Source organism: Sapajus apella, unplaced genomic scaffold (genome assembly GCF_009761245.1).
Source record: "Sapajus apella isolate SASKATOON/1434 unplaced genomic scaffold, GSC_monkey_1.0 scaffold36, whole genome shotgun sequence".
NCBI lineage: Eukaryota > Metazoa > Chordata > Mammalia > Primates > Cebidae > Sapajus > Sapajus apella.
In genome coordinates, this window is record NW_022436976.1 from 33,445,212 (window position 1) to 33,471,988 (window position 26,777).

Consider the following 26,777-nt stretch of genomic DNA (forward strand, 5'->3'; position numbering starts at 1 on the left):
TCTGTCTGTCTGTCTGTCTGTCTGTCTGTCTGTCTGTCTGTCTGTCTCTGTCTGTCTGTCTGTGTGTGTGTGTGTCTGTCTGTCTCTATCTATCTATCTATCCATCCATCCATCCATCCATCCATCCATGCATCCATCCATCCATCCATCCATCCATCCATCCATCCATGCATCCATCCATCTATATACGGTTGTCCAGATGGGAACATAGTACTATTCACAGGAATGATCGTAGTACACTGCACCCTCCTGGCCTCACAGGGTCCTCCCACATCAGCCTCTGAAGTAGCTGGTACTATAGGTACATGCCACCATACCCGGCTCATTTTATCACTTTAACAGCATTTAAGGGGTGTTTTATTGTTTTTTTTTTTTTTTTGAGACGGAGATTGGCTCTTGTTACCCAGGCTGGAGTGCAATGGTGCAATCTCGGCTCACCGCAACCTCCGCCTCCTGGGTTCAGGCAATTCTCCTGCCTCAGCCTCCTGAGTAGCTGGGATTACAGGCACGTGCCACCATGCCCAGCTAATTTTTTGTAGTTTTAGTAGAGACGGGGTTTCACCATGTTGACCAGGATGGTCTCGATCTCTTGACCTCGTGATCCACCTGCCTCAGCCTCCCAAAGTGCTGGGATTACAGGCTTGAGCCACCGCGCCCGGCTAAGGGGTGTTTTAAAATCACCTTGTGAAGTCACAATTTCAACTATAGTCAACACTTGGCTTTAATTAGTTGTTTTTGACCAAATGACAGTTTAACTCCTAGATTTTCTGGATGTGGTGGTTCACACCTGAAATCGCAGCACTTTGGGAGGCCAAAGCTGGTGGAACATTTGAGGTCAGGCATTTGAGACCAGCCTGACCAACATGATAAACCCCATCCCTATTAAAAATACAAAAAAAGGCCAGACAAGGTGGCTCGCCCTGTAATCTCAGCACTTTGGGAGACTGAGACAGGCAGATCACAAGGTCAGGAATTCCACACCAACCCGGCCAACATGGAGAAACCCCATCTCTACTAAAAAAATACAAAAATTAGCCAGGCTTGGTAGCATGCACCTATAATCCCAGGTATTCAGGAGGCTGAGGCAGAAGAATTGCTTGAACCTGAGAGATGGAGGTTGCAGTGAGCTGAGATTGTGCCACTGCACTCCAGCCAGGGCGACAGAGCAAAAGACTCAGTCTCAAAAAAAAAATTAGCTGGACGTGTTGGCGCACAACTGTAATCCCAGCTACATCTCAGCTACTCAGGAGGCTGAGGCAGGAGAATCGCTTGAGGTGGAGGTTGCAGTGAGCTAAGATAGCGCCACTGTACTCCAGCCTGGGCTACACAGTGAGACTCCATCTCAAAAACAAAAACAAAAACAACCCTCTCAGATTTCCTAACAATTTCTTAATGGCATGTTTCTGTTATGTAGTCAGAATTGTAAATTTTAGTTGTAAAATATTAGTGCACTCTACGTTTCACTCACTGTTTTTTTTTTTTTTGAGACGGAGTTTCAAAAAAACTCCTTGTTACCCAGGCTGGAGTGCAATGGCGCGATCTCGGCTCACCGCAACCTCCGCCTCCCGGGTTCAGGCAATTCTCCTGCCTCAGCTTCCTGAGTAGCTGGGATTACAGGCACGTGCCACCATGCCCAGCTAATTTTTGTATTTTTAGTAGAGACGGGGTTTCACCATGTTGACCAGGATGGTCTCGATCTCTTGACCTCGTGATCCACCCGTCTCGGCCTCCCAAAGTGCTGGGATTATAGGCGTGAGCCACCGCGCCCGGCCATCTATGTATTTCAATTAACACACTGGAATCCAGCCCTAAGAAAGGACTGTTTTTACACATGGCTTCGGAGTGAGCTACTGTAAAAATGAAAACCTGTCGTCATGTGAGGTAGAGTATATTTTCCATAGATGACCATATCTCCCATCTCATTTTTCTACAATGCTGTCTTCCCATTTTCTCATGTAGAAGTGAAGTCTAATTCCTCTCCCTTTTCTAACACCAAAGTATGATGGAAATGACACAATATGACTTTTAAGGATGGGTCACAAAAGGCAATGCAGCTCCTACCTTATTGCTGAACATTCACATTTGGAGTCTTGAACCACCATGTCAGCAGTCCAGCTATCCCAATGCTACCAAGCCATGTTAAGGATTCCCCATGTAAGTACTCCAGTCACCACTCCTAGTCTTTAAATCATCCCAAGCCAGGCTTCAGTTGTGTGTGTGAACAAACCTTCATATAATTCTAGCTCCCAGTCATCAAATAACTTCAAGTCATCCCAACTAAGACTCCAAACATCATGAAACAGGGTTAAGCCATCCCTGCATTGCCCTATCAAGATTCCTGACCCAGAGGATTAATAAGCATGATAAAATGGTTGTTTTAAGCCATCTGTTATGAAATAAGAGTAACCAGATCAAAACACAATGAATAATCAACAAAGAAAATAAACAGTGTGCCAATTAGCCTGTAGTTTAATTAACTTTTGTCAACATATGTATCATGTAATTATAGCAAATTAGCAGCAAGCACATCCCATTTTGTACCCTAAATGATGTCCACAACATTCTTGTGGACAGGAGAGACTGACTTTCATCTATATACTTACATATGATATTTGCACCCAATGATATATTTGAACTTAGTCTACATGCCCTCAGGTACCTTATCCCAGAGCTCTGAAAGGCCATCTCCTAGTTTTAATGTCACTGTCACATGGTGTCCCTACCACTTACTCCTTTCTTTAGAGAACTAAGCACTCTCATGGTGGTTTTAATTTGCTGAAGAGATGCTACTGAATAAATAGTAGGAGTCAGACATCTACAGCAGAAATGTCAAGGATTCCCTTTATGTTCAGTCGTTATTATGAGGGCTGAATACTTCATTCTTTACCTTCCACAATACTGGACTTGGCAAGGTATCCAGAAGAGGATTTCAGAGCACCACTGAACACAAAGAAACTGGCACCAGTCACTAAAACAGCAATAGAAATAGTTTAGTGAAGACAGACCCTATGCTGGAGGAATTGAAAACAATAGCAAAATATTCAGAAGTTGAGAATTCCAACCATCATCATACAGAAAATTTAAAACATCAAATCTATATTCCACAATAAACATGTAGCCAATAATCTGATGCTTACAATAGCTTAGGGAACAAGGTTTTAAGATATGCTACTCCATTTTGTTTTGTTCTTCCTCTAATTAAGAATCCAAGTGGCCAGGCCTGGTGGCTCACGCCTGTAATACCAGCATTTTGGGAGGCCGAGGTGGGTGGATCACAAGGTCAGGAGTTCGAGACCAGCCTGACCAACATGGTGAAAAACCGTCTCTACTAAAAATACAAAAATTAGCTGAACATGGTGGCACGTGCCTGTAATCCCAGCTACTTGGGAAGCTGAGGCAGGAGAATCACTTGAATCCAGAAGGCAGAGGTTGCAATGAACTGAGATTGCACCACTGCATTCCAGTCTGGGCAAAAGAGCAAGACTCCATCTCAAAAAAAAAAAAAAAAAAAAAAAAAAAAGGCCGGGCGCGGTGGCTCATGCTTGGAATCCCTTTGGGAGGCTGAGGCGGGTGGATCACGAGGTCAAGAGGTCGAGACCATCCTGGTCAACATGGTGAAACCCCGTCTCTACTAAAAAAACTACAAAACATTAGCTGGGCATGGTGGTGCGTGCCTGTAATCCCAGCTACTCAGGAGGCTGAGGCAGGAGAATTGCTTGAACCCAGGAGGCGGAGGTTGCGGTGAGCCGAGACCGCACCATTGCACTCCAGCCTGGGTAACAAGAGCGAAACTCCGTCTCCAAAAAAAAGAAAAAAAAAGTATCCAAGTATCTTACAAGAAAAGGAATCTTAATGGTTGAGGCCAGGGGTTGGCAAGCTATAGCCTGCTTGGCCTCCAGCCTGTTTTTATAAATAAAATTTTATTGGAACATAGCCATGTCCATTTATTTTCTTATTATTTATGGTAGTTTTTGCACTAAAATGCTAAAGTTGAATAGTTGTTGACAAAAACCACAGGCTTGCAAAATCTAAAATATTTATCACCTGGCCCTTTGCAAAAAAAATTTGCCACCCTCAATCTAATCCATTGATTTTCAGATTTTTTTAAGATCAAATATATTCTGAAGATAGAAATATGGTTGCCAACTATTTTATCTGCCAAGCAGATTTTTTTTTTTTTTAAATCCATTTAAAAGACAAACTATTATTACCACTATCTCTTCATAAAAAAAAAAAAAAAAAAAAAAAGTTACATTTAGCTTTATAGAAACTTCACTGTACTACTGTCCTTATTTTTCCACATCTTACTTAAACTGAACTGGACTAATCCAGCTTCCTACCCACTGGCCCTGCAATACTTTTAAGATGTGGTCATCCAGGCTTTGTTAGACTCCTAGAGACAGGAGCCAACAATCACACAAGGCAACCCATACTACCTCTGGATAACTTCCAGGTTATACACTGTGCTCTCAAATTGAGCTCAAATCTGGCTCCCTGTAACTTTCACCCACTGGTACTGGTTCTGGCCTTTTGAACCTATAGAGAAAAAGTTCAGCCTTATTTCCACATAATCAAACACTGTAAGAATAGACATGGCTATTTTCCATCCCCTTCTAATATCTATCTTTCCAGGTTAAACATGCATACTTTATTCAAGAAGGCTTCCTTTGAACTAGGTTCCAGATTTCTCATAGGTCTTGAATCATCCTCTGGAGACCCTCTAGTTTTATGCCTACACTTAATGATATACAGAACTTGTCTGAATATTCTAGATACAATATGACTAATAGGGAGCATTGTATCCTTAACATCTTATTTTGGATACTGCATTTGAATATACATTTGCTAAATACCTTTTATACCTTTATTAAACAATTTTTTGTTTTTGTTTTTGTTTTTGTTTTGTTTTTTTTTTGAGACGGAGTTTCGCTCTTGTTACCCAGGCTGGAGTGCAATGGCGCGATCTCGGCTCACCGCAACCTCCGCCTCCTGGGTTCAGGCAATTCTCCTGCCTCAGCCTCCTGAGTAGCTGGGACTACAGGCACGCGCCACCATGCCCAGCTAATTTTTTGTAGTTTTAGTAGAGACGGGGTTTCACCATGTTGACCAGGATGGTCTTGATCTCTTGACCTCGTGATCCACCCATCTCGGCCTCCCAAAGTGCTGAGATTACAGGCTTGAGCCACCGCGCCCGGCTATTAAACAATTGATTTAAAAATACATTGGCCAGTTGCGGTGGCTCACACCTGTAATCCCAGCATTGAAGCCAAGGCAGGCCGATTCATTTGAAGCCAAGAGTTGGAGACCAGCCTGGCCAACATGGTAAAACCCTGTCTCTATTAAAAATCTAAAAATTAGCCAGGTGTGGTGGTGCACACCTGTAATCCCAGCCGAGGCGGGAGAATTGCTTCAACCTAGGAGGCAGAGGTTGCAGTGAGCTGAGATCATACTACTGCACTGCAGCCTGGGCAACAGAGCAAGACTCTGTCTCAAAATATCTATCTATCTATCCATCATCTATCTATCTATCTATCTATCTATCTATCTATCTATCTATCTGTCTATCTCTCTACCTACCTACCTACCTACCTATCATCTATCTATATGAGACTGTCTCAAAACATCTACCTATCTACCTACCTACCTACCTTGAAGAGTGACCTACTGTATGCCTACTAGACAAATGTTTCACAAAACATACGAAGGAATGCTAGTTTTGGAGAAACTCTGAGGAAAAAAAGACTTGTGGTCAAATAAATTTGGGAATAGCTAGATGCTATCTTCCTTTTGAAAAATTAGATTACACATCACCTTGTTAGGTCTAAAAGTCCCACAGTACAGGAGCCTGTTTAAACTTGTTTAGCACACAGGGTTTGTTCTTTTTTTTTTTTTTTTTTTTGAGACGGAGTTTTGCTCTTGTTGCCCAAGCTGAAGTGCAATGGTGCGAGCTTGGCTCACTGCAACCTCCACCTCCCAAGTTCAAGCGATTCTCCTGCCTCAGCCTCCCGAGTCACTGGGATTAGAGGCATGTGCCACCAAACCCAGCTAATTTTTTTTGTATTTTTGGTAGAGATGGGGTTTCACCACGTTGGTCAGGCTGGTCTCGAACTCCTGTTCTCAGATGATCCGCTTTGGCCTTCGAAAATGGTGAGATCAACAGCCACCATGCCTGGCTCTTTTTCTTTAAGAGACAGGATCTTGCTATGTTTCCCAGGCTTGTCTTGAACTCCTTAGCTCAAATGATGCTCCTGCCTCAGCCTCCCAAAGTTCTGGGATTACAGGCATGAGCCACGGAGGCTGGCCAAACACAGGGTTTCTTTGATTAAATGTATTAAACAAGACTTATTTTTTTCATGTGAACAGTTTTTACCAGCATAGAGCCTGAGAAAACACTTTGGGTAATGCCCCCTTAAGCAATGCTTCTCAAAGTCAAATGTGCATTTGAATCACACAGACATCTTGGGGTGTGGGAGACCACATTCTGAATAGCACTGAACTTCCTTCAGAATCCTATCAAAATATTAATTAGCATTCTGTGGAAATACCATCCAACAAGCTTCAAATTTACCTAAACATACTCTCATTATGGGGCCTATTTTTACCTTCAAATGCCAGTACTGGACCTGTCAATATCCTAAGGGCATATTTTCAAAATATTTCCCTCAATAACAGATATCCCATTTGCAATTCTGAGTCTGGCCACTTGGGGAGTCAGCGTAATCCTGAAGAATATGGTTGGAAAGGTTAATTAATTTGTTTGTGGTCACCTATCTAGAAAGTGAGTGTTACAGGACTGAGGTACCTAACTGTCCAAGTCCAGTATAATCTTCCATTATCCTCAAATGCTCACCTTTTCTGGGCTGATTGTGAATACTGATAGCCTGGGTCTGATAGTTTCCGTCATCATTCTGCACACACACAAGATGAGAATCTGCCTTTTCATTGAAGCAGGCACCTCCTGCTAGGACATGCTCATTGGACTTGTTCATGGCTTTCATCATCTGCAATTGAGGAAAGACAACCTTATTCTGACAAGAATGAGCATTTTTCTGTCTGACATGGTGCAACTCCATCTTCTCAAAAACAAAACTAACAGAATAATATTACATATTACAGTGACAAAGGGGCTACCAAATAATAAAAACAAAGTAAAAAATCAGTCACCACTAACAAATCAACGTATACAAAAATTTCCTGTATATTTTATAACTGATTTGTACTATGACCTAATAAGCACATGACACATTTTGCATTCATTTTTTGTCCTTTTATTGCTGCACTGAACTCAAGTAACTAAAATTAGTTTAGCTAATTGTAGTTTCTCCTATATACTGGATTCTCTGAGGATAATCTGAAATTCTAAGTTCAAAAGAATGTCCCATATTTAAGTGCATCTGCTCTCTTTATCAACTTCCAAAGGAGTGAACCTTCCCTCTAAAAAATATGAAATTCATTGCTTCTTAATTTTAATACTTATGTTTGAGATCTTCAGTGAAATTAGTTACTAATATTTTGATTTATTCTCAAAAGATTTAACATAATAATTCTGAACCTAATAAAAAAAAATTCATAGGCCACTTCTTTGCATGTAATAAGAACTCACCTTGATGTTAAATTCCAGCCCCTGCCTGAAACAGGCTAATGATAATTTTTTGTTGTTGTTATTTTATTTCCATAAAGAGTTTGACACCATTTTTTTTTTTTAAGAGATGGGAGTCTCACTATGTTGTCCAGGCTGGATTCAAGCTCCTGGGCTCAGGTGATCCCCTCACCTCAACCTCTTGAGTAGCTAGGATTATAGGCACATGCCACCCAGCCCAGCTCTAGGTTAATGATAATTTGTTTTTATTTCCCTTTTTTTCCTTTATGTCATCCCATTTGTCCAACTTTCTGGTCTAATCCTTTAAATCAAGGCTTTAAAAATCTAATTGGAAACTTATTTTGTTTTACTCCCCTCTTCCTCCTGTAAGTTGTAGTGCTGCGGTCCAGGCGCAGTAGCTCGCATCTGTAATCCCAGCACTTTAGGAGGCCGAGGTGGGTGGATCACTTTAGGTCAGGACTTTAAGACCAGCCTGGCCAACATGGTGAAAACCCATCTCTACTAAAAGTACAAAAAAATTACCAGGGTGTGATGGCAGGCACGTGTAATTCCAGCTACTCAGGAGGCTGAGGCAGGAGAACTGCTTGAACCCAAAAGGTAGAGGTTGCAGTGAGCCAAGATTGAGCTTCTGCACTCTAGCCTGGGCAACACAAAGAGCCTCCATCTTGGAAAAAAAAGTTGTAGTGTTGTCAGAGTTGTTCCACTCCATCTTGAACAGGGGTTGGGTAAAATGAGGCTGGGGCCTGCTGGGCTACATCCCAGGAGGCTGGCCATTCTTAGTTGGGATGATACAGGTCAGCACAAGATACAGGTCACAAAGACCCCACTAATAAAAACAGAGTGCCATAAAGAAGCTGGCCAAAACCCGCCAAAACCAAGATGGTGATGAAAATGACCACTGGTGGTCCTCACTGCTCATTACCTGCTAATTATAATACATTAGCATGCTAAAAAACACTCCCACTCATGCATGACAGTTTACAAATGCCATGGAAATGTCAGGAAGTTACCCTACATGGTCTAAAAAGGGGAGGAATCCTCAGTTCCAGGAATTCCCCATCCCTCTCCCAGAAAAACCTTTGTTCAGCATATAATCAAGAAATACCAGGCTGGGCACTGTAGCTTACACTTGTAATCCCAGCACTTTGGGAGGCCAAGGCAGGTAGATCACCTGAGGTCAGGAGTTCAAGACCAGCCTAACCAACATGGAGAAACCCTATCTCTACTAAAAATACAAAATTAGCTGGGTGTGGTGGTGTATGCCTGTAATCCCAGCTACTCGGGAGGGTGAGGCAGGAGAATCCGTTGAACTCAGAAGGCGGAAGTTGCAGCAGAAGAATCGCTTGAACCCGGGAGGCGGAGGTTGCAGTGAACCAAGATGGCGCCATGGCACTCCAGCCTGGGCAACAAGAGCAAAACTCCATCTCAAAAAAAAAAAAAAAAAAAGAAAAAAAATACCGCAATACCTTCCTTAAGTATACTCAGCAGCCCATGACACTGCTTTGTCTAAGGAGCAGTCATTCTTTTATTCCTTTTATTTATTTATTTATTTTTTATTTTTTTTGAGGTGGAGTTTCACTCTTGTTGCCCAGGCTGGAGTGCAATGGCGTGATCTCGGCTCACTACCTTTGCGTCCTACGTTCAATCGACTCTCCTGCCTCGGCCTCCTAAGTAGCTGGAATTACAGGGAGCCACAGCCACACCCAGTTAATTTTTTTTTTTTTTAATTTTAGTAGAGATGGGGTTTCATCATGTTGGCCAGGCTGGTTTCAAACTCCTGACCTCCGGTGATACGCCCACCTCAGCCTCTCAAAGTACTAGGATTACAAGCATGAGCCACTGTACTTGGCCTATTCCTCTACTTTCTTAATAAACTTGCTTTCCCTAATGGACTCAGCTGCGTGAGATCCAAGAATCCTCTCTTGGGGTCTAAACCTGAATACCTTTCCAGTAACAGTACCACAGTGCTCCATTTGCCCCCTACCACCATCTGCATTGTCTCTATATATTTATCTGTTCTGAACAACTCATATAAATGGAACTATATTACATGTGACAATTGTGTCCGGCTTCTTTCACTTGGCATAAAGTTTTGAAAGCTCACCCACAATGTAGCACTGATTAATATTTCATTCTGTTTTATGGTGGAAAAATATTCCATTGTATGTATAGACCTCAATTTGTTTATCCATTCATCTGCTGATAGACATTGGAGCTGTTTCCACCTTTCACCTATTTTTAATAGTGCTATTATGAACATGTGTATACATGTACTTGTTGGGGTACCTTGTTTTCAATTCTTTTGGGCATATACTTGGGGGCAGAATTGCAGGGTCATATGGTAATCTATGTTGAACTTTTTGAGAGGGTGCCAAACTGGTTTCTTTTTTATAGTGGCTGAAATATTTTACATTTCTAACCAGCCACGTACAAGGGTTCCAATTTTTCTACATCCTCACCAACACTCATTATTTTCCTTTAAAAAAAAAAATTCTAGTTGGTGTAAAGTGGTATCTCATTGTGGTTTTGATTTGCATTCCCATAATGACTAATGATGTTGAGTATCTTTTCATGTGATTCTTTTGTGAAATGTCTATTCAAGTCCTTTACCCTTTTTTAAAACTGCACTGTCTTTTCTTGTTTTTAGAGACAGGGTTTTACTATGTTACCCAGACTGGCCTTGATCCTCCCACCTTAACCTCCAGAGTAGCTGGAACTACAGGTACATACCCACTTGGCCTCACTGTCTTCGCTGTTGACATGTAAGAGCTCTTTATATATTCTGCATACTAGACCCTTATCAGAGATATGATCTGAAAATATTTTCTCCCATTTTGTAGGTTGTCTTTTCATTTTGATAATGTCCTTGGATGCACAAAAGTTGTTAATTTTTATTAAATCCAATTCATCTATTTTTTAAATTTTGTTGCTTATGCTTTTGGTGTCATATCTAAGAATCCAATACCAAATCCAACGTCATGAAGAATTACTCGTTTTTGTCTAATAGCTTTATGGTTTTAGCTCTTATATTTAGTTTGTTGGTTGTTTTAACTTAGTTTTATATATAGTATGAGGTAAGGGTAAGTTTTAAAACTGAGAAGTATAAATCCTCCAATTTTGTTCTTTTTCAAGAACATCCATAAAGGGCTATTCAGGGCCCCTTGCAATTCCAGATGAATTTGAATATTGACTTTTCCATTTCTGCAAAAAGATCATTGAAATTTTGATAAGGCTTGCAATGAATCTGTAGATCACTTTTAGTATTGGCATCTTAACAATATTAAGTCTTCCAATCCGTGAAATGTCTTTTCGTTTATATAGGTCTTTAATTACTTTCAGCAATGTTTGTAGTTTTCAGGGTACAAGTCTTTTACTTCTTTGGTTAAATTTATTCCTAGGTATTGTATCAATACAACTCCAAGGCATCATCATCTCTTGGCTTTACTTTGCTATAACTCTTGTAAAGCACCAGAGGTATCCAAACTATAATTGAATACTCCTCTTACACTGACATTTATCAATCTCACTTTAATCCGAACCACTTCTACCAGGGTTTTCCAAAGGTTACTTTGAAATAATTCTTCTGCAAACAGGATGAGTCAGCTAGAAGATTTCTGCTTAGCAAAGCCAACTGACAGACACATTTAGGTTCTCATTTGCAATTTACATTTGTATCACATGAAAGAAACTGAGATGATCACAATTTTAAAGAAATCATTTCTTCCGAATCATTAGGCTAAAGTGGTTTCTAATTTTGTCTACACTAAGCAGACTAAGAAACATTTTCAATCCAGACATTCTGAATAAATTAGCTGGCCTCAAAGGAAATCATCTCCTTGGATGTAAATTACAAGTCCAATGAAAGAAATTTCTTATTTCTTTAGAGATAAATGAATATATTTTATTTCTCTTAAAATAATGCTCAGTTATGACAAGAGCAGAGTTTCCAAGATAATCAAAAGACCTTACTGACCATAAAATAAATTTACACTTGTCATATAATGATATAAACACTTGTCTATCCATTTTGGTTGTGCTATTCCACCGTCAATTCAAATTCTCAAATGTTTCTTGTATCTATACCTATCTTCACCACAGTTCATGGCTTAATTGCCTCTTTTCTGGACATAATGATCTTATAACTGGTTTTCCTATAGTCAATCCCTATCAGTTCTGATTCATCACATACCATGTTTCCGTATTTATCAAAGCACAGCTCTACATCACATTTTTCTCCAGCTTGTCCTCCATTCAGAATCTCAACTTCCTATGCTCTAACCCCAAATCAGCTCTCTTGTCTTGCCTCCCTCCTACAGTAACCTTACATGCTGCTTACATGCAGGACTACTTCCTGAGGGACTATCATTTCCCATCCCCGAGGACTTACATTACTATTTTCTTTTTGTTGTTGTTGTTTGGTTTTTCTTTTTTTTCTTTTGTTTTTTTGAGACAGAGTCTTGCTCTGTTGCCCAGGCTGGGGTGCAGTGGTATGGTCCTGGCTCACTGCTATCTCTGCCTCCCACGTTGACGCGAGTCTCCTCAGCCTCCCAAGTAGCTGGGACTATAGGCACCCGCCATCACACCCATCTCATTCTTTGTATTTTCAGTAGGGATGGAGTTTGACCATGTTGGCCAGGCTGGTCTCAAACTCCTGATCTCAAGTGATCTGCCCACCTTGGCCTCCCAAAGTGCTGGGATTACATGTGTGAGCCATCGCACCTGGCCTAGCTTCTCTCTTCTTCGTCCGTATCTAAGCACCTGAAAAAGCTGTCCCCTGAAAATGCCAATTCCAGCAGGAAGACTTTTTTTTTTTTTTTTTTTTTTTGAGATGGAGTCTCCCTCTGTTGCCCAGGTTGGAGTACAGAGGCACGATCTCGACTCACTGTAACCTCTGCCTCCCGGGTTCAAGCGCTTCTTCTGCCTCAGCCTCCTGAGCAGCTGAGACTACAGGCATGTGCCACCACACCCAGCTTATTTTTGTATTTCGGTAGAGACGGGGTTTTACCATATTGGCCATGCTGGTCTCGAACTCCTGACCTTGTGATCTGCCTGCCTTGGCCTCCCAAAGTGCTGGGATTATAGGCATGGGCCACTGCGCCTGGCCAGCATGAAGACTTCTTTAACCCTTCAGTGAGACATTAATGTGACCATTCCCTTCTTTGAAATGCCATAGCACATTCTCTGTATTTTTCGTATGCCATTATCCACATTCAACCTTGAATAATGCTTAATTGCAAGACTAACAATATCTTTGTTTTGTTTTGTTTTGAGACAGAGTTTCACTCTTGTTGCCCAGGCTGGAGTGCAATGGCGCAATCTCAGCTCACTGAAACCTCTGCCTCCTGGGTTCAAGCGATTCTCCTGCCTCAGCCTCCCAAGTAGCTGGGATTACAAGCATGTGTGACCACACCTGGCTACTTTTTAAAAAATTACTATTATTTACTAGAGAAGGGGTTTCACCATGTTGATCAGGGGGGTCTCGAACTCCTGACCTCAAGTGATCTACCCACCTTGGCCTCCCAAAGTGCTGGGATTACAGGTGTGAGCCACCACGCCTGACCTTCGACCAACAGTATTTGAATACTGGCTTTGCTAGTAACTATCCATGTGCCTTCAGTAAACTTACTCCCAGGAACCTCTTCTATAAAATGGGATAATAAAAGTAACTATTTCATAGAGTTATGAGAGTTCGATAAACTAATGTTTACAAAGTGCTTAGGAAAGCACCAAACATATAATAAGTACTTATTGTTAATAAAATGTGTATGCTCATCTTCCCTACCCTGCCTACTGAACCTTAAAGCAACCTTAAAATCAGCAGCAAATAATTCAACCAAGTACCTCCTATACCTCTTATAAGATAATGAAATTAAGGGTCTTTCCTAAAAGTTTATAAATTACTGCGAATGACATACCAGTAAAAGGCAGAGAAACAATTGCTGTAACAATGGAATGTGCAAAGTAGGTAACATCTGTAGAGCACCAACCATGAGCCAGGCACTGAGCAGGCTGAGCTAAATGCCACAGGAGTACTATCTCAAAAGAACCATTTTAACACATCAAGTGGAACAGCATGAGCTTTACCTTCCTGTGTTTCCCACCCTTGGAGTCACTGAAAATCACAGGAGCCAATTAAAAGAATATAGTTCTATGAATGATTGTGCTGCAGAAGTGGGTGAGGAGGTATGATATCTAATCCATCTTCGAGTTAACACACCATGTACTTCAACTTCCTGAGATCTCATGTTTAAAAAATGACAGTTTATTTAGCCTTTCTATTTGAAATGGAAAGGATTTCTAGAGGAATTTAAGCAGGGCCTTGAGGAACGGCTACAATTTGTGTATGTGTTAGGCTTAGCATAGGGCCTTTGTCATGGTAGGCACTCCATAAATACTTGCTGAATACACTGATTAGTAAACTAAATAAGTAAGAATACATTTGGATGGTTTGTAATAGTCATAAAACTATACTGAGAGTTAATGTGGTTAGCATGATATTTTTAACAAGATCTTAGTTCACTTGTAATTAGTGTCATATGGATTGGGTATTTAATAAAATAAGTTTCTGTTTTTGTTTTCATTTCTGAGACAGAGTCTTGCTTTCTCACCCAGGCTGGAGTGCAGTGGCATGATCATCGCTCACTGCAGCCTTGACCTCTGGGGCTCAGGTGATCCTCCCACCTCAGCATCCCAAATAGTCTGTACTATAGCTATGTGCCACCACACCTGGCTAATTCTTTTATTTTTAATTTTGTATGGACGGGGTCTTTCTTACTATGTTGCCGAGGCTGGTCTCAAATCTTGGGGCTAAAGCGATCCTCCCTCCTCGGCTTCCCAAAGTGCTGGAATGACAGGCATGAGCCACTGTACTCAGCCAAATAAAATAAGTTTTAGTGATTCAATTCTATAAACATTATCAGGTGATTAAGAGAGGCTTTAGGTAGGAAGATGCAGTGCAAAGGTGTGGAAAATCTATGAAAGTGAACGACTACAACAAGGGTACAGGAAAGCATGAAAGAGGCCGGGCGCGGTGGCTCACGCCTATAATCCCAGCACTTTGGGAGGCCGAGACGGGTGGATCATGAGGTCAAGGGATCGAGACCATCCTGGTCAACATGGTGAAACCCCGTCTCTACTAAAAATACAAAAATTAGCTGGGCATAGTGGTGCATGCCTGTAGTCCCAGCTACTCGGGAGGCTGAGGCAGGAGAACTGCCTGAACCCAGGAGGCGGAGGTTGCAGTGAGCCGAGATCGCACCATTGCACTCCAGCCTGGGTAACAAAAAGCGAAACTCTGTCTCAAAAAAAAAAAAAAAAAAAAAAAGAAAGAAAGAAAGATACTCTCTGCCCTCAAGGGGCTCACAATTCAGAGGACAGGATTCATATCCATCACCCTGTGCATGTTAGAGAAATAAAGAACAGCAAGAAAATGGAGGAGAAAAACAGTGACACTGTCTGGGGGATGGAGAATTCCAGGGAGGTTTCCTAAAGGCTATCAGGTATACAAAAAGAATATTCTGGACAAAGGAAACAGCATGAGTGAAGGAACAGAACTGAGAAAGAAGCACCAAGCTGAAGAATGATGGAAAAGGTGGAAGAATATCCTTTCTTGGAGTAATTTTAGGAAAAATGTAAATATGTACCCTTCTAGTTAGCTGAAATTCACTGGTGTCCCAAGGATAGACCCCATCTTCAAGTCCTATGAGTCTATGTATTGACAACTATGAGCCTTCATTCATTCTATTTTGGTTGTTTTGTTTTGGGTTTTTTTTTTTTTTTGAGGCAGGGTCTTGATCTGTTGCCCAGACTGGAGTACAGTGGCATAATCATAGCTCACTGCAGCCTCCAACTCTCGGGCTCAAGTGATCTTCCCACATCAGCCTCCCAGGTACATGGTCTATAGGTATGTACCACTACACCCAGCTTTTTTTTTTTTTTGAGAGGGAGTCTTGCTCTGTTACCCAGGCTGGAGTTGGAGTGCAGTGGCACAATCTTGGCTCACTGCAACCTCTGCCTCCTGGGTTCAAGCGATTCTCCTGCCTCAGCTTCCTGAGTAGCTGGGATTACAGGTACCCACCACCATGCCTGGCTAATTTTTGTATTTCTTTTTCTTTTTTTTTTTTTTTTTTCCAGACAGACTCTTGCTCTGTCGTCCAGGCTGGAGTGCAATGGCATGATCCTGGCTCACTGTAACCTTCACCTCCCAGGTTCAAGTGATTCTCCTGCCTCAGCCTCCCGAGTAGCTGGGATTATAGGCGACCGCCACTAGGCCCAGTTAGTTTTTGTATTTTCAGTAGAGTCAGTGTTTTACCCGGCTGGCCAGGCTGACCTCGAACTCCTGACCTCAGGTGATCCACCTGCCTCGGCCTCCCAGTATGCTGGAATTACAGGCGTGAGCTACCTTCCCCGGCCCTAATTTTTGTATTTTAGTAGAGACAGGGTTTCACTTTGTAGGTCAAGCTGGTCTTGAACTCCTGACCTCAAATGATCTGCCCACCTTGCTTTCCCAAAGTGCTGGGATTATGGGCATGGCCCACACAGCTATTTTTATTTATTTACTTTGGAGATAGAGTCTCATTCTGTCACCCAGGCTGGAGTGCAGTGGCAGGATTTCAGCTCACTGCAACCTCTGCCTCCTGGGTTTAAGTGATTCTCGTGCCTCAGCCTCCCAAATAGCTGGGACTATAGGCATGCACCACCATGCCCCACTAATTTTTGTATTTGCAGTTGAGACAGGGTTTTGCCATGTTATCCAGGCCGATTTCAAACTCCTGGCCTCAACTGATCCACCAACCTCCCACTTCAGCCTCTCAAAGTGCTGGGATTACAGGTGTGAGCCACCACACCGGGTCTATTATTATTATTATTATTTTGAGACACGGTCTCACTCTGTTGCCCAGGCTGAAGTGTAGTGGCACAGCCTTGGCTCACTGCAACCTCTGCCTCCTGTGTTAAAGCGATTCTCCTGCCTCAGCCTCCCAAGTAACTGGGATTACAGGCATGTGCCACCACGTCTGCCTACTTTTTGTATTTTTTGGTAGAGACAGGGTTTCACCATGTTGGTCAGGCTGCTCTCAAACTCCTGACCTCAAGTGACCCTCCCTCCTGGGCCTCCCAAAGTGCTGGGATTATAGGCGTGAGCTACCGCACCTGGCCCTCTGGCCTATTTTTTATTTTGTAGAGCTGAGGTCTCACGCTATGCTGCCCAGGCTGCCTTCACTCATTCACTTAGCAAATACTTATTCATTTAGCCAGTGGGCACTGAGTATCTAATATATGCTAGACACTGTTTTAGTGCTTGGTTTATTCAGCAGTAGACAAGCAAACAAATTCCTGCCCTCACAGAGCTTATATTCTTGTGTGTATAGGAGGAGGAGGAGACAAAAACAATAAACAAGTAAAATACATAAAACCATTATGCAATGATAAGTGCTACAGGGAAAAATAAGTCATGGAAGGAAGACTGGGAGTTTTGGTGGGTACAATTTTAAATAAGAGAATCAGAGGATGTCTTACTAAAAAAAAGTGAGGGAAAAGCCACAGGCTCTTATCCCACTGCACAGGGATATGTGCAATGCCCTGGAGGGTAGTATGTTAGTATGCCCTGTAATTTCAAGAAACATCAAGGACAGTGTGGCCAGAGCTGAGTGACAGAAAAGGAAGAGGTATAAAAAATGAGGTCACAGGGATAATGAGTCAAGAAATACAAATCGTGTAGAGGACTTGTATTTTTTCTGATCGGGATCAAAAATCCGTGGAAGGTTTTAAGCGGGGGAGTGACATGATATGATTTAGTTTTTAAAGGACCACTTAGGCTACTACACTGAGAACAGACTAACTGAGGCAAGAGTACTAACAAGAGGACCAGTTAGGAGACCACTGCAGAAATCCAGATCAGAGACCAGATTGGTCCCAGGATTGAGATGCAGCTGGATTATATTTATATTTAGAAGGCAGAGGCAGCTGAATTTCCTGATAGATTTGTCTTATCAGGGAATGAGGGTAAGGAGGTTCGAAGATGACTCTAAAGTTTTGGGCCTGGGTAACTGGAAAGATGACAGCACTGTCATTAATTTAGATAGAGGAGACTGTAAGACCACCTCAAAGTTGAACTTACTAAGCTTGAAATGTGTATGCAAGTAGAGATGTCAAGTGGGCAATAGGACACTCAAGTCTACAAAACAGCAGAGAGATTCATTCAGGCTAAAAACAAACATTTGGAAGATGTCAGCATAGAAATAGTATTTAAGCCCATGGAACTGGATAAGATTACCAAGGAAATGGAGAGAGGCAAATAAGACTTACAAGAACTAATCCCTTGCATTCTCCAAAATAAGTAAGAAATAGGGTCAGAAAGGAGGGTGTACAGAGATAGAGATTAAACTGTGATAAACGAGGGATGCCCTAGGCGTCCAGGACTTCTTGTGGTGCTGGACATAAACACAATGAGATTAGAGCTGATGGTCTCAAGGCCAAATATGGCAGCAAGACTGTGAGTTATGGAAGATATGGAAAGCAAGGAATTTGACTGGCAGTCCAGTGTAGTTGAGTCACTCCAATCAATGGGCATGCATACAAGAGAAAAGACAGTACTATCCTGGGCATGCAGAGTTCAGCAGTGGCCTCCTCTTGTAGTCAGTGGAGGTACAGCATCATGGCCTCCTTCTTGAGGATTCTTTTATTTGAACATATCTATTGTTAAATACTGTCTTTTATGTATACACTAGGAAAAGCTATACCAATAATCAATGGAACACCATCTTTCTCCTTTGCACGATTTTCCAGAAGACCTTTGACCAACTCCTTTCATTCCTTTGAGAAGAGGACTATCAACTCTTAATTCACTAAAAGAAATGTATTCCTTGAAGGCCAGAGAATTAAACATTTCTCAAACAGATTTTAGCACCATCTGTTCTCCCTAGTGCTACAAAGAACCTATGAAATTATGCTTTTGTAATTTCACACTTCTCTGAAGAATATGTGTAGTTTCAAATTAAAATAACCCAAATCTCCTATTTTAGAAGCTTAGAGTGGGAAAGAATCTCAAGAGGCCATTCAGCCTATTTTTCAGCCTGTCTTATACAAGATGTAGAATTATACAAATAAACGATTTCACAGATTCTTGTATCACAACCAACATAAACTTCTCTATTCCTGTCTTTTTGGTGTTGAGTAAAGAGTTAATAAAACTTTGTTCTTTTTGTGAAAGACTTTGACAGGTTAACTCTTAATGTCTACTACGTTACTAGAAAAAAACTTTTTTTACAGTTATATTTAAAATAATTGACAAATTACACATATTTAAAGTTTATAATTTGATGAATTCTCTCATGTACATACACCCATAAAAAGGCACTTGCAATCACCCCCCAAAATTTCCTAGAGCCCCTTTGTAACATATTGTTTCCTAACACTCCTTCAAGCCAAAAAAAATTTTTTTTGAGATGGGGTTTTGCTTTTGTGCCCAGGCTAGAGTGCAATGGCCCGATCTCAGCTCACTGCAACCTCCACCTCCCAGGTTCAAGCAATTCTCCTACCTCAGCCTCCCGAGTAGCTGGAATTACAAGGATGCACCACCATGCCTGGCTAATTTTGCATGTTTAGTAGAGATGGGGTTTCTCCATGTTGGTCAGGCTGGTCTCGAACTCCCAACCTCAGGTGATCCACCTGTCTCAGCCTCCCAAAGTGCTGGATTACAGACATGAGCCACCACTGCGCCTGGCCACTAAGATTTTTATCTAATGTTTTCTTTCAGAAGCTTTAGTTTTAACTCTGAATAAGTCTATGAACTATTTCAAATTTATTTTTGTACATGGTATGAGGTAAAGGTTGAGGTTCATCTTTTTCGAACAGCTGGCTAGCTATACAATTATAAATACCATTTTTGTTCAAAAGATTATCCTTTTCCGAATGAAGTGCTTGGCATCTTTATGGAAAAGCAATTGACCATCTGTGAGCATCTATTTTTTGCCTCTCTATTCTATTCCATTGGTTTATTCATATATATTTACACCCAAACAGTACTGCTTTGATCACTCTATTTTTTTTTTTTTTTTTTTTCCAATATGGAGCCTCACTCTGTTGCCCAGGCTAGAGTGCAGTGGCACAGTCTCAGCATACTGCAACCTCCATCTCCCAGGCTCAAGCGATTCTCCTGCCTCATCCTCCTGAGTAGCTGGAATCACAGGCACCCGCAACCGCACCCAGCTAATTTTTTTATTTTTGTTAGAGACAGGGCCAGGCACGGTGGCTCACGCCTGAAATCCCAGCACTTTGGGAGGCTGAGGCGGGCGGATCATAAGGTTAAGAGATTGAAACCATCCTGGCCAACATGGTGAAACCCACTCTCTACTAAAAAATACAAAAATTAGCTGGGTGTGGTGGCACACGCCTGTAGTCCCAGCTACTCGGGAGGCTGAGGCAGCAGAATTGCTTGAACCCAGGAGGCGGGGGTTGCAGTGAGCCTAGATTGCATCACTGCACTCTAGCCTGGCGCCTGGCAACAGAACAAGACTCTTGTCTCAAAAAAAAAAAAAAAAAAAGAAAAGAGTTTATTTTCTTTTTATTGGGAGGGCGCAAAAAAAAAAAAAAAAAAGAGAGAGAGACAGGGCTTCACCTATGTTGGCCAGGCTGGTCTTGACTCCTGATCTCAGGTGATCTGCCTGCTGCAGCCTCCCAAAGTGCTGGGATACAGGTGTGAGCCACTGCACCCAGCCAATCACTCTACTTTTAAAATACGTCTTAACATCAGGTAATCGAAGTCCTGGAATTATGTTCTTTTTCAAATTTGTTGTGGCTTTTCTAGGTTCTTTGCATCCTCTCATAAATTTCAGAATCAGCACCTCAATTTCCATTTTTTAAAAAGCCTACAAGTATTTTGATTGGGACTGTGTTGAAGTTACAGATCAATTTGGGGATAACTGACATCTTTTTTTTTTTTTTTTGAGATGGAGTTTCACTCATGTTACTCAGGCTGGAGTGCAATGGCGCGATCTCAGCTCACCGCAACCTCCGCCTCCTGGGTTCAGGCAATTCTCCTGCCTCAGCCTCCTGAGTAGCTGGGATTACAGGCACGCACCACCATGCCCAGCTAATTTTTTCTATTTTTAGTAGAGACAGGGTTTCACCATGTTGACCAGGATGGTCTCGATCTCTTGACCTCGTGATCCACCCGCCTCGGCCTCCCAAAGTGCTGGGATTACAGGCTTGAGCCACCGCGCCCGGCCTTCTGACATCTTAACAGTACTGAGTCTATCAATCCATGAATACTATATATCTCTATTTATTTAGGTCTTTAAATTCTTATAACAATATTTTGTAGTTTTCAGTGTTATGTACTACAAATCATTTATCAAATTTATCCCAAATTATGTCATATTTGTGATTTTTTTTTCATTAATTTTCTTTACTGTTTTTGTCTTCTATTTTATGAATTGCTTGTCTTATCTGTATTATATCTTCTCTTTTATTTTGTATTTCATTTACTCTTTGTTATCTAATTACTGAAGGTAGACGAGTAGGTTATTGATTTGAGATGTCTTTTTTCTTTTTTATTAAGACAGAGTCTTGCTATGTCGCCCAGGCTGGAGTGCAGTGGTGTGATCTTGGCTCACTGCAACCTCCACCACCTGGGATTATAGGCACACACCACCACGCTCGGATAATTTTTTTTTTTTTTTTTTTTTAGTAGAGATGGAGTTTCACCATGCTTGCCAGGCTGGTTTCAAACTCCTGATCTCAAGTGATCCACCCACCTCGGCCTCCCAAAGTGTTGAGATTAAAGGCGTGAGCCACCGTGCCCAGCCTTTTTTTCTAATATAAGGGTTTAATGCTATAAATTTATCTCTAATCATTATTTTAGCTGTATCCCCCAAATTTTATATCTCATGTTTTCATTTTCAAGCAGTTCAAAATATTTTATAATTTTCCTTTTGGTTTCTTCTTTGACCCATGGATTATTAAGAAAGGTACACTTTATTTCCAGATATTTTGGAATTTTCTAGAGATCTTTCTGGTATTGGTTTCTTATTTAATGCTGTGTGGTCACAGACCACACTCTGTAGGATTTGAATCATTTTAAATTTGACACTTTTATACCACAGAAAATGGTCTATTTTGTAAATGTTCTGTGTGCAAAGGAAAAGAATGTGCATTCTGATGCTGTTGTGTGGAGTATTCTATAAAAGTCAATTAAGTCAAATTGGCTGTGTTTTTCAAGTTTTCCATAGTCCTGCTGATTTTCTATTCACTTCTTCCTTCAATTAGTGAGATAGGGTTGTTGAAATCTCCAAACATTATTGTGGATTTCTCCAATTAACCTTGTAGTTTTACCAGTTCTTGCATTGTGCATTTTGAAGCTCTGCTATTAGATACATGTTTTGAAACTGTTGTATCATTTTGAAAAAATGATCCCTTTATAAATATGGTATGTATTTCTTTATCCCTGGTAATAATATATGTTCTGAAATAACCTGGATGTTAATATAGCCATTTCTGCTTTCTTTGAATTAATATTACTATGGTATCTTCTCTACCCATTTACTTTATTTTTATTTTGAGCCAGAGTCTCACTCTGTTGCCCAGGCTGGAGTGCAGTGGTGCGATCTCTGCTCAGTGCAACCTCCACCTCCCAGGTTCAAGCAATTCTCCTGCCTCACCCTCCTGAGTAGGATTACAGGTGTGCACCACCATGCCCAGCTAGTTTTTGTATTTTAGTAGAGATGGGGTTTCACCATTTTGGCCAGGCTGGTCTAGAACACCTGACCTCAGGTGATCTGCCCACCTTGACCTCTCAAAGTGCTGGGATTACAGGCATGAGCCACCATGCCTGGCCTCTACCCAATTACTTTAAAACTATTTGTGTGCCTATATTTCTTTTTCTCTTTCTATTGAGACAGAGTCTCACTCTGTTACCCAGGCTGGAGTGTAGGGGTACAATCTTGGCTCACTGCAACCTCTGCTTCCCAGGTTCAAGCAATTCTCCTGCCTCAGCCTCCTGAGTAGCTGGGATTACTGGTGCTCACCACCATGCGCCACTAATCAAAATACAAAAATACCCTAATTTTTGAATTTTTAGGGTTTCACCATGTTGGCCAGGATGATCTCGATCTCCTGACCTCGTAATACACCCACCTCAACCTCCCAAAGTGCTGGGATTAGGTATGAGACACTGTGCCCGGCCACAAGTGGTTTTCTTATATGTTTCTTACATAATATTTCTTACACAAACATATCTTGCCTATCCAATCTGACAATCTCTGCCTTTTACTTGAAGGTATTTAGATCATTTATATTGGAGTGATTTTTTTTTACTATGGCTGGATTTAAATTTTCTATCTTACTATTTATTTTCTGTTTTCCCATCTCTTCGTTTTTTCAGCCTTCTTTTATGATTGCATTTTATCATTTTTTTGAGATTATTAGCTATACCTACTCACTTTGATTTTTTGTAGTTGTTGCTTTTGGGTTTATATTATGTATCTTTAACTTACCAATAAACTTTTAAGTAATATTATACCACAGCATATGTCATATACTTCCATATCCCCTTCCCTGGCCTTTGTGCTACTGTGCTACATTTTGTCTCTACATATGGTATAAATTCCACAATACATTACTATTCAATATATGTTATTTTATTTTAGCGACAGGGCCTTATTCTGTTGCCCAAGCTGGAGTGCAATGGTGTGATCATAGCTCACTGCAACCTCAAATTCCTGGGCTCAAGCAATCCTCCTGCCTCAGCCTGGCAAGTAGCTAGGGCTACTGGCATGTGCCACTATGCCCAGCTAAATTTTGTATTTTTTGTAAAGATGGTGTCTCACTTTGCTGACTAGGCTGGTCTTGAACTCCTGGCTTCAAGCAATCCTTCCACCTCAGCCTCTCAAAGTACAGGGATTACAGGCATGAGCCACTGCACACAGCAAAACATTTAATTTGAAACAGTTAATTGTCTTTTAAAGATATGTTACCTTTACCTATAAATTTATCATTTCTGTCACTTTTCATTTCTTTGCGTAGATTCAGATTTCCAACATTTGGTATTCTCCTTGATGGACTTTAACATTTCTTTTTTTTTTTTTTTTTTTTGAGACGGAGTTTCACTCATGTTACCCAGGCTGGAGTGCAATGGCGCGATCTCAGCTCACCGCAACCTCCACCTCCTGGGTTCAGGCAATTCTCCTGCCTCAGCCTCCTGAGTAGCTGGGATTACAGGCACACGCTACCATGCCCAGCTAATTTTTTGTATTTTTAGTGGAGACGGGGTTTCACCATGTTGACCAGGATGGTCTCGATCTCTTGACCTCGTGATCCACCCGCCTCGGCCTCCCAAAGTGCTGGGATTACAGGCTTGAGCCACCGCGCCCGGCCGGACTTTAACATTTCTTATGGAACAAGTCTGTTGGTGATAAATTCCATGTATTTGAGAAAATGCTTTGCCTTTTTTTTTTTGAGGTGGAATCCCCCTCTGTCTCCCAGGCTGGAGTGCAGTGGCAAGATCTCAGCTCACTGCAACCTCTGCCTCCCAGATTCGAGTGATTCTCATGCCTTAGCCTCCTGAGTAGCTGGGACTACAGGCACCCACCACCACACCTGGCTAGTTTTTAGATTTTTAGTAGAGATGGGGTTTCACCATGTTGGTCAGGTTGGTCTTGAACTCTCAGCCTCAAATGATCCACCCACCTTGGCCTCCCAAAGTGCTGGGATTATAGGCGTGAGCCACTGCGCCTGGCCTGCCTTCATTTTTGAAACATATTTTCACTGGGTATAAAATATAGGATCACAGGTTATTTTTTCAGCATTTTAAAGATTTTGCTGCACTCTCTTGCAACTTGCATTGTTTTCATGAGAAATATGCTGTCATTCTCATACTAGTATAATACCTAAGTATATAAGGTAGATTTCTTCTCTCAAGTTGCTTTTAAGGTTCTTCTCTTTATGTGAAGTTTTATACAATTTGATTATGATAACATTTCTTAATGTAGTTTTTATCATGTTTCTTGCAACTGGGGTTTTTTGATCTATAAGTTTATAATTTTCATTAAATTTGGAAATTTTTTGACCATTGTTTCTTCAAATATTTTTTAGGTCCACCTTTTCTCCCCTTTGGGTACTTCAACTACAGAATTTGGCTGCCTGACATTTCCCACAACTGGATGATATGCTGTTCATTTAATTTAGTCTTTTCTCTTTGTGTTTCATTTTGGATCATTTCTGTTATGTTTTTATGATCATGAGGTTTTTTTTTTTTTCCAGCACTGTCTACTCTGCATTTAATTTCACCCAACATAGTTTTCATCCCATTGTCAGTCACCTTCATTTCTTAAAGTTTGATTTGGGCCTTTTTTATATCTTCCATAGCTCTCCTTAACATGCTCACTCTTTCATCCTTTTCAAGCTTTCTTTAAAGTTTATTAGGTAGGATTTGAGCAGCCTGAATCTATAAATAGTATGAATCATTAGAGATAATGTGCCCCATGTAGTACAAGAACCTTTGTCACTCTGGCTGGTAAGAATACAAACTATTTCTGGCCCTATGAAAATTGTTCTACCCATTTATTTCCAGTGATTTCTTTGTATAGACACGCTGACTAGTACGTAATCAGCTAAGACTCCAGAAATCCTTACACATCTCCTGAATTTTAAAAAAAATTCTGGCAACCGATCCTGCAAATTCTAATGATCATGGGCTGTCTATACTGTCAACTTTGTCTCAAGTCAGGGAGCTAAGTCAGTTTGGGTTTCCCCTGCCTGCACTATGGCCTGAAAACCGTAGGCAGTGAGATAGGGTAAGCAGAAGACTCACCTTCTCTGCCCCATTATCTTTTGTTTTTCATACACTTTGTCTTGAAATTTTGTTGTTTAAGGCGGACCGGTGTGTTAGCATGCTTGCACAACTATATCAAAGTACCACAAGCTGGATGGCTTAAATAACAGAAATGCACTGTCTTAGAGTTCTAGAGGCTAGAAGTCCAAAGTCAACATCAGCAGAGATAGTTCCATCTGAGAGCTGTGAGGGAAGGATCTATTTCCAGGCCTCTACCCTTGGCTTGTAGCTGGCCATCTTCTCCCTATGTCTCTTCATATAATCTTCTCTGTATGTGTGCCTGTTTCCATATTTCCCCTTCTTAAAAGGATACCAGTCATACTTGATTTGGGCCTGCTCTAATGACCTCATTTAAACTTGATTAACTTGTTAAAGACCCTCGCTCCAAATAAAGTCATATTCTGAGATACCTGTACTGGGGGGGGTTACAATTTCAATATATGAACTTTAGAGGAACACAATTCAATCCATAAAAATCAAACCCTACTAGTCTAACATGAGCAAAAGTGAAAGATGATAAATTATATTTGAACAGGGAGAACCATAAACTCCTGATAGATAGCCATAACTTTGGTCTTACTTCAACAGTCACTCTTGTAACACAGCATGTCCTCTAGAGACACCCTGGAATCTATGCCTACGAAGTTTTTACAAGAGATATTGGCTGCCATGAGGAATAAGACTTCTAAGCCAGGACAGCTCCTACCCCTGCCTGATGTGAATCTTGACATTTGAGCAGTTATCTAGGGCTGGAGGAAGGTCCAAAGAGATGCTCCCATTTAGCTATGTCAAATGCTTACATGGGCTGTTGCAAAGACTGATGCCGGCTGGGCACAGTGGCTCACTCCTATAATCCCAGCACTTTGGGAGGCTGAGGCGGGCAGATCACCTGAGGTCAGGAGTTTGAGACCAGACTGGCCAACATGGTGAAATCACATCTCCACTAAAAATAAAAAATTAGCTGGGTATGGTGACACACACCTGTAGTCCCAGCTACTTGGAAGGCTGAGGTAGGAGAATTGCTTGAAGCCGGGAGGTGGAGGTTGCAGTGAGCTGAGATCACGCCACTGCACTTTAGCCTGGGTGACAAGAATGAGACTCTGTTTCCAAAAAAAAAAAAAAAAAAGGTGACAAATGCCTAACACTGTACTACTATCAAGCTATGATTCATATTCTACATCCTTACAGGAACCCTAGGGTTAAGTATATCCTATAACCAAATAAATTCATGAGTCTCAAGGTATAACAGAGTCTATGCATACTCATGATGGATGCTGTGCTGTTTCTTTATAGCTTTCCCTATATTAAATACCTACAGTTAGCTTTAACATTTTTTTTTTTTTTTTTTTT

General features: G+C 41.2%; 1 protein-coding gene across 2 annotated transcripts in view; it reads right to left on the reverse strand.

Annotated features, from left to right (window-relative positions):
- The window catches only part of ZFYVE9 (zinc finger FYVE-type containing 9), a 132,662-nt gene that overhangs the window by 9,897 nt on the left and 95,988 nt on the right, over positions 1–26,777 (reverse strand). For both annotated transcript variants that reach the window (XM_032297014.1, XM_032297015.1), the window contains 2 exons: positions 6,851–7,001; positions 2,888–2,968 (listed from right to left, as the gene is read on the reverse strand). In XM_032297014.1, coding sequence (XP_032152905.1) covers positions 2,888–2,968; positions 6,851–7,001 — 232 coding nt within the window. The remainder of the gene's footprint in view (positions 1–2,887; positions 2,969–6,850; positions 7,002–26,777) is intronic.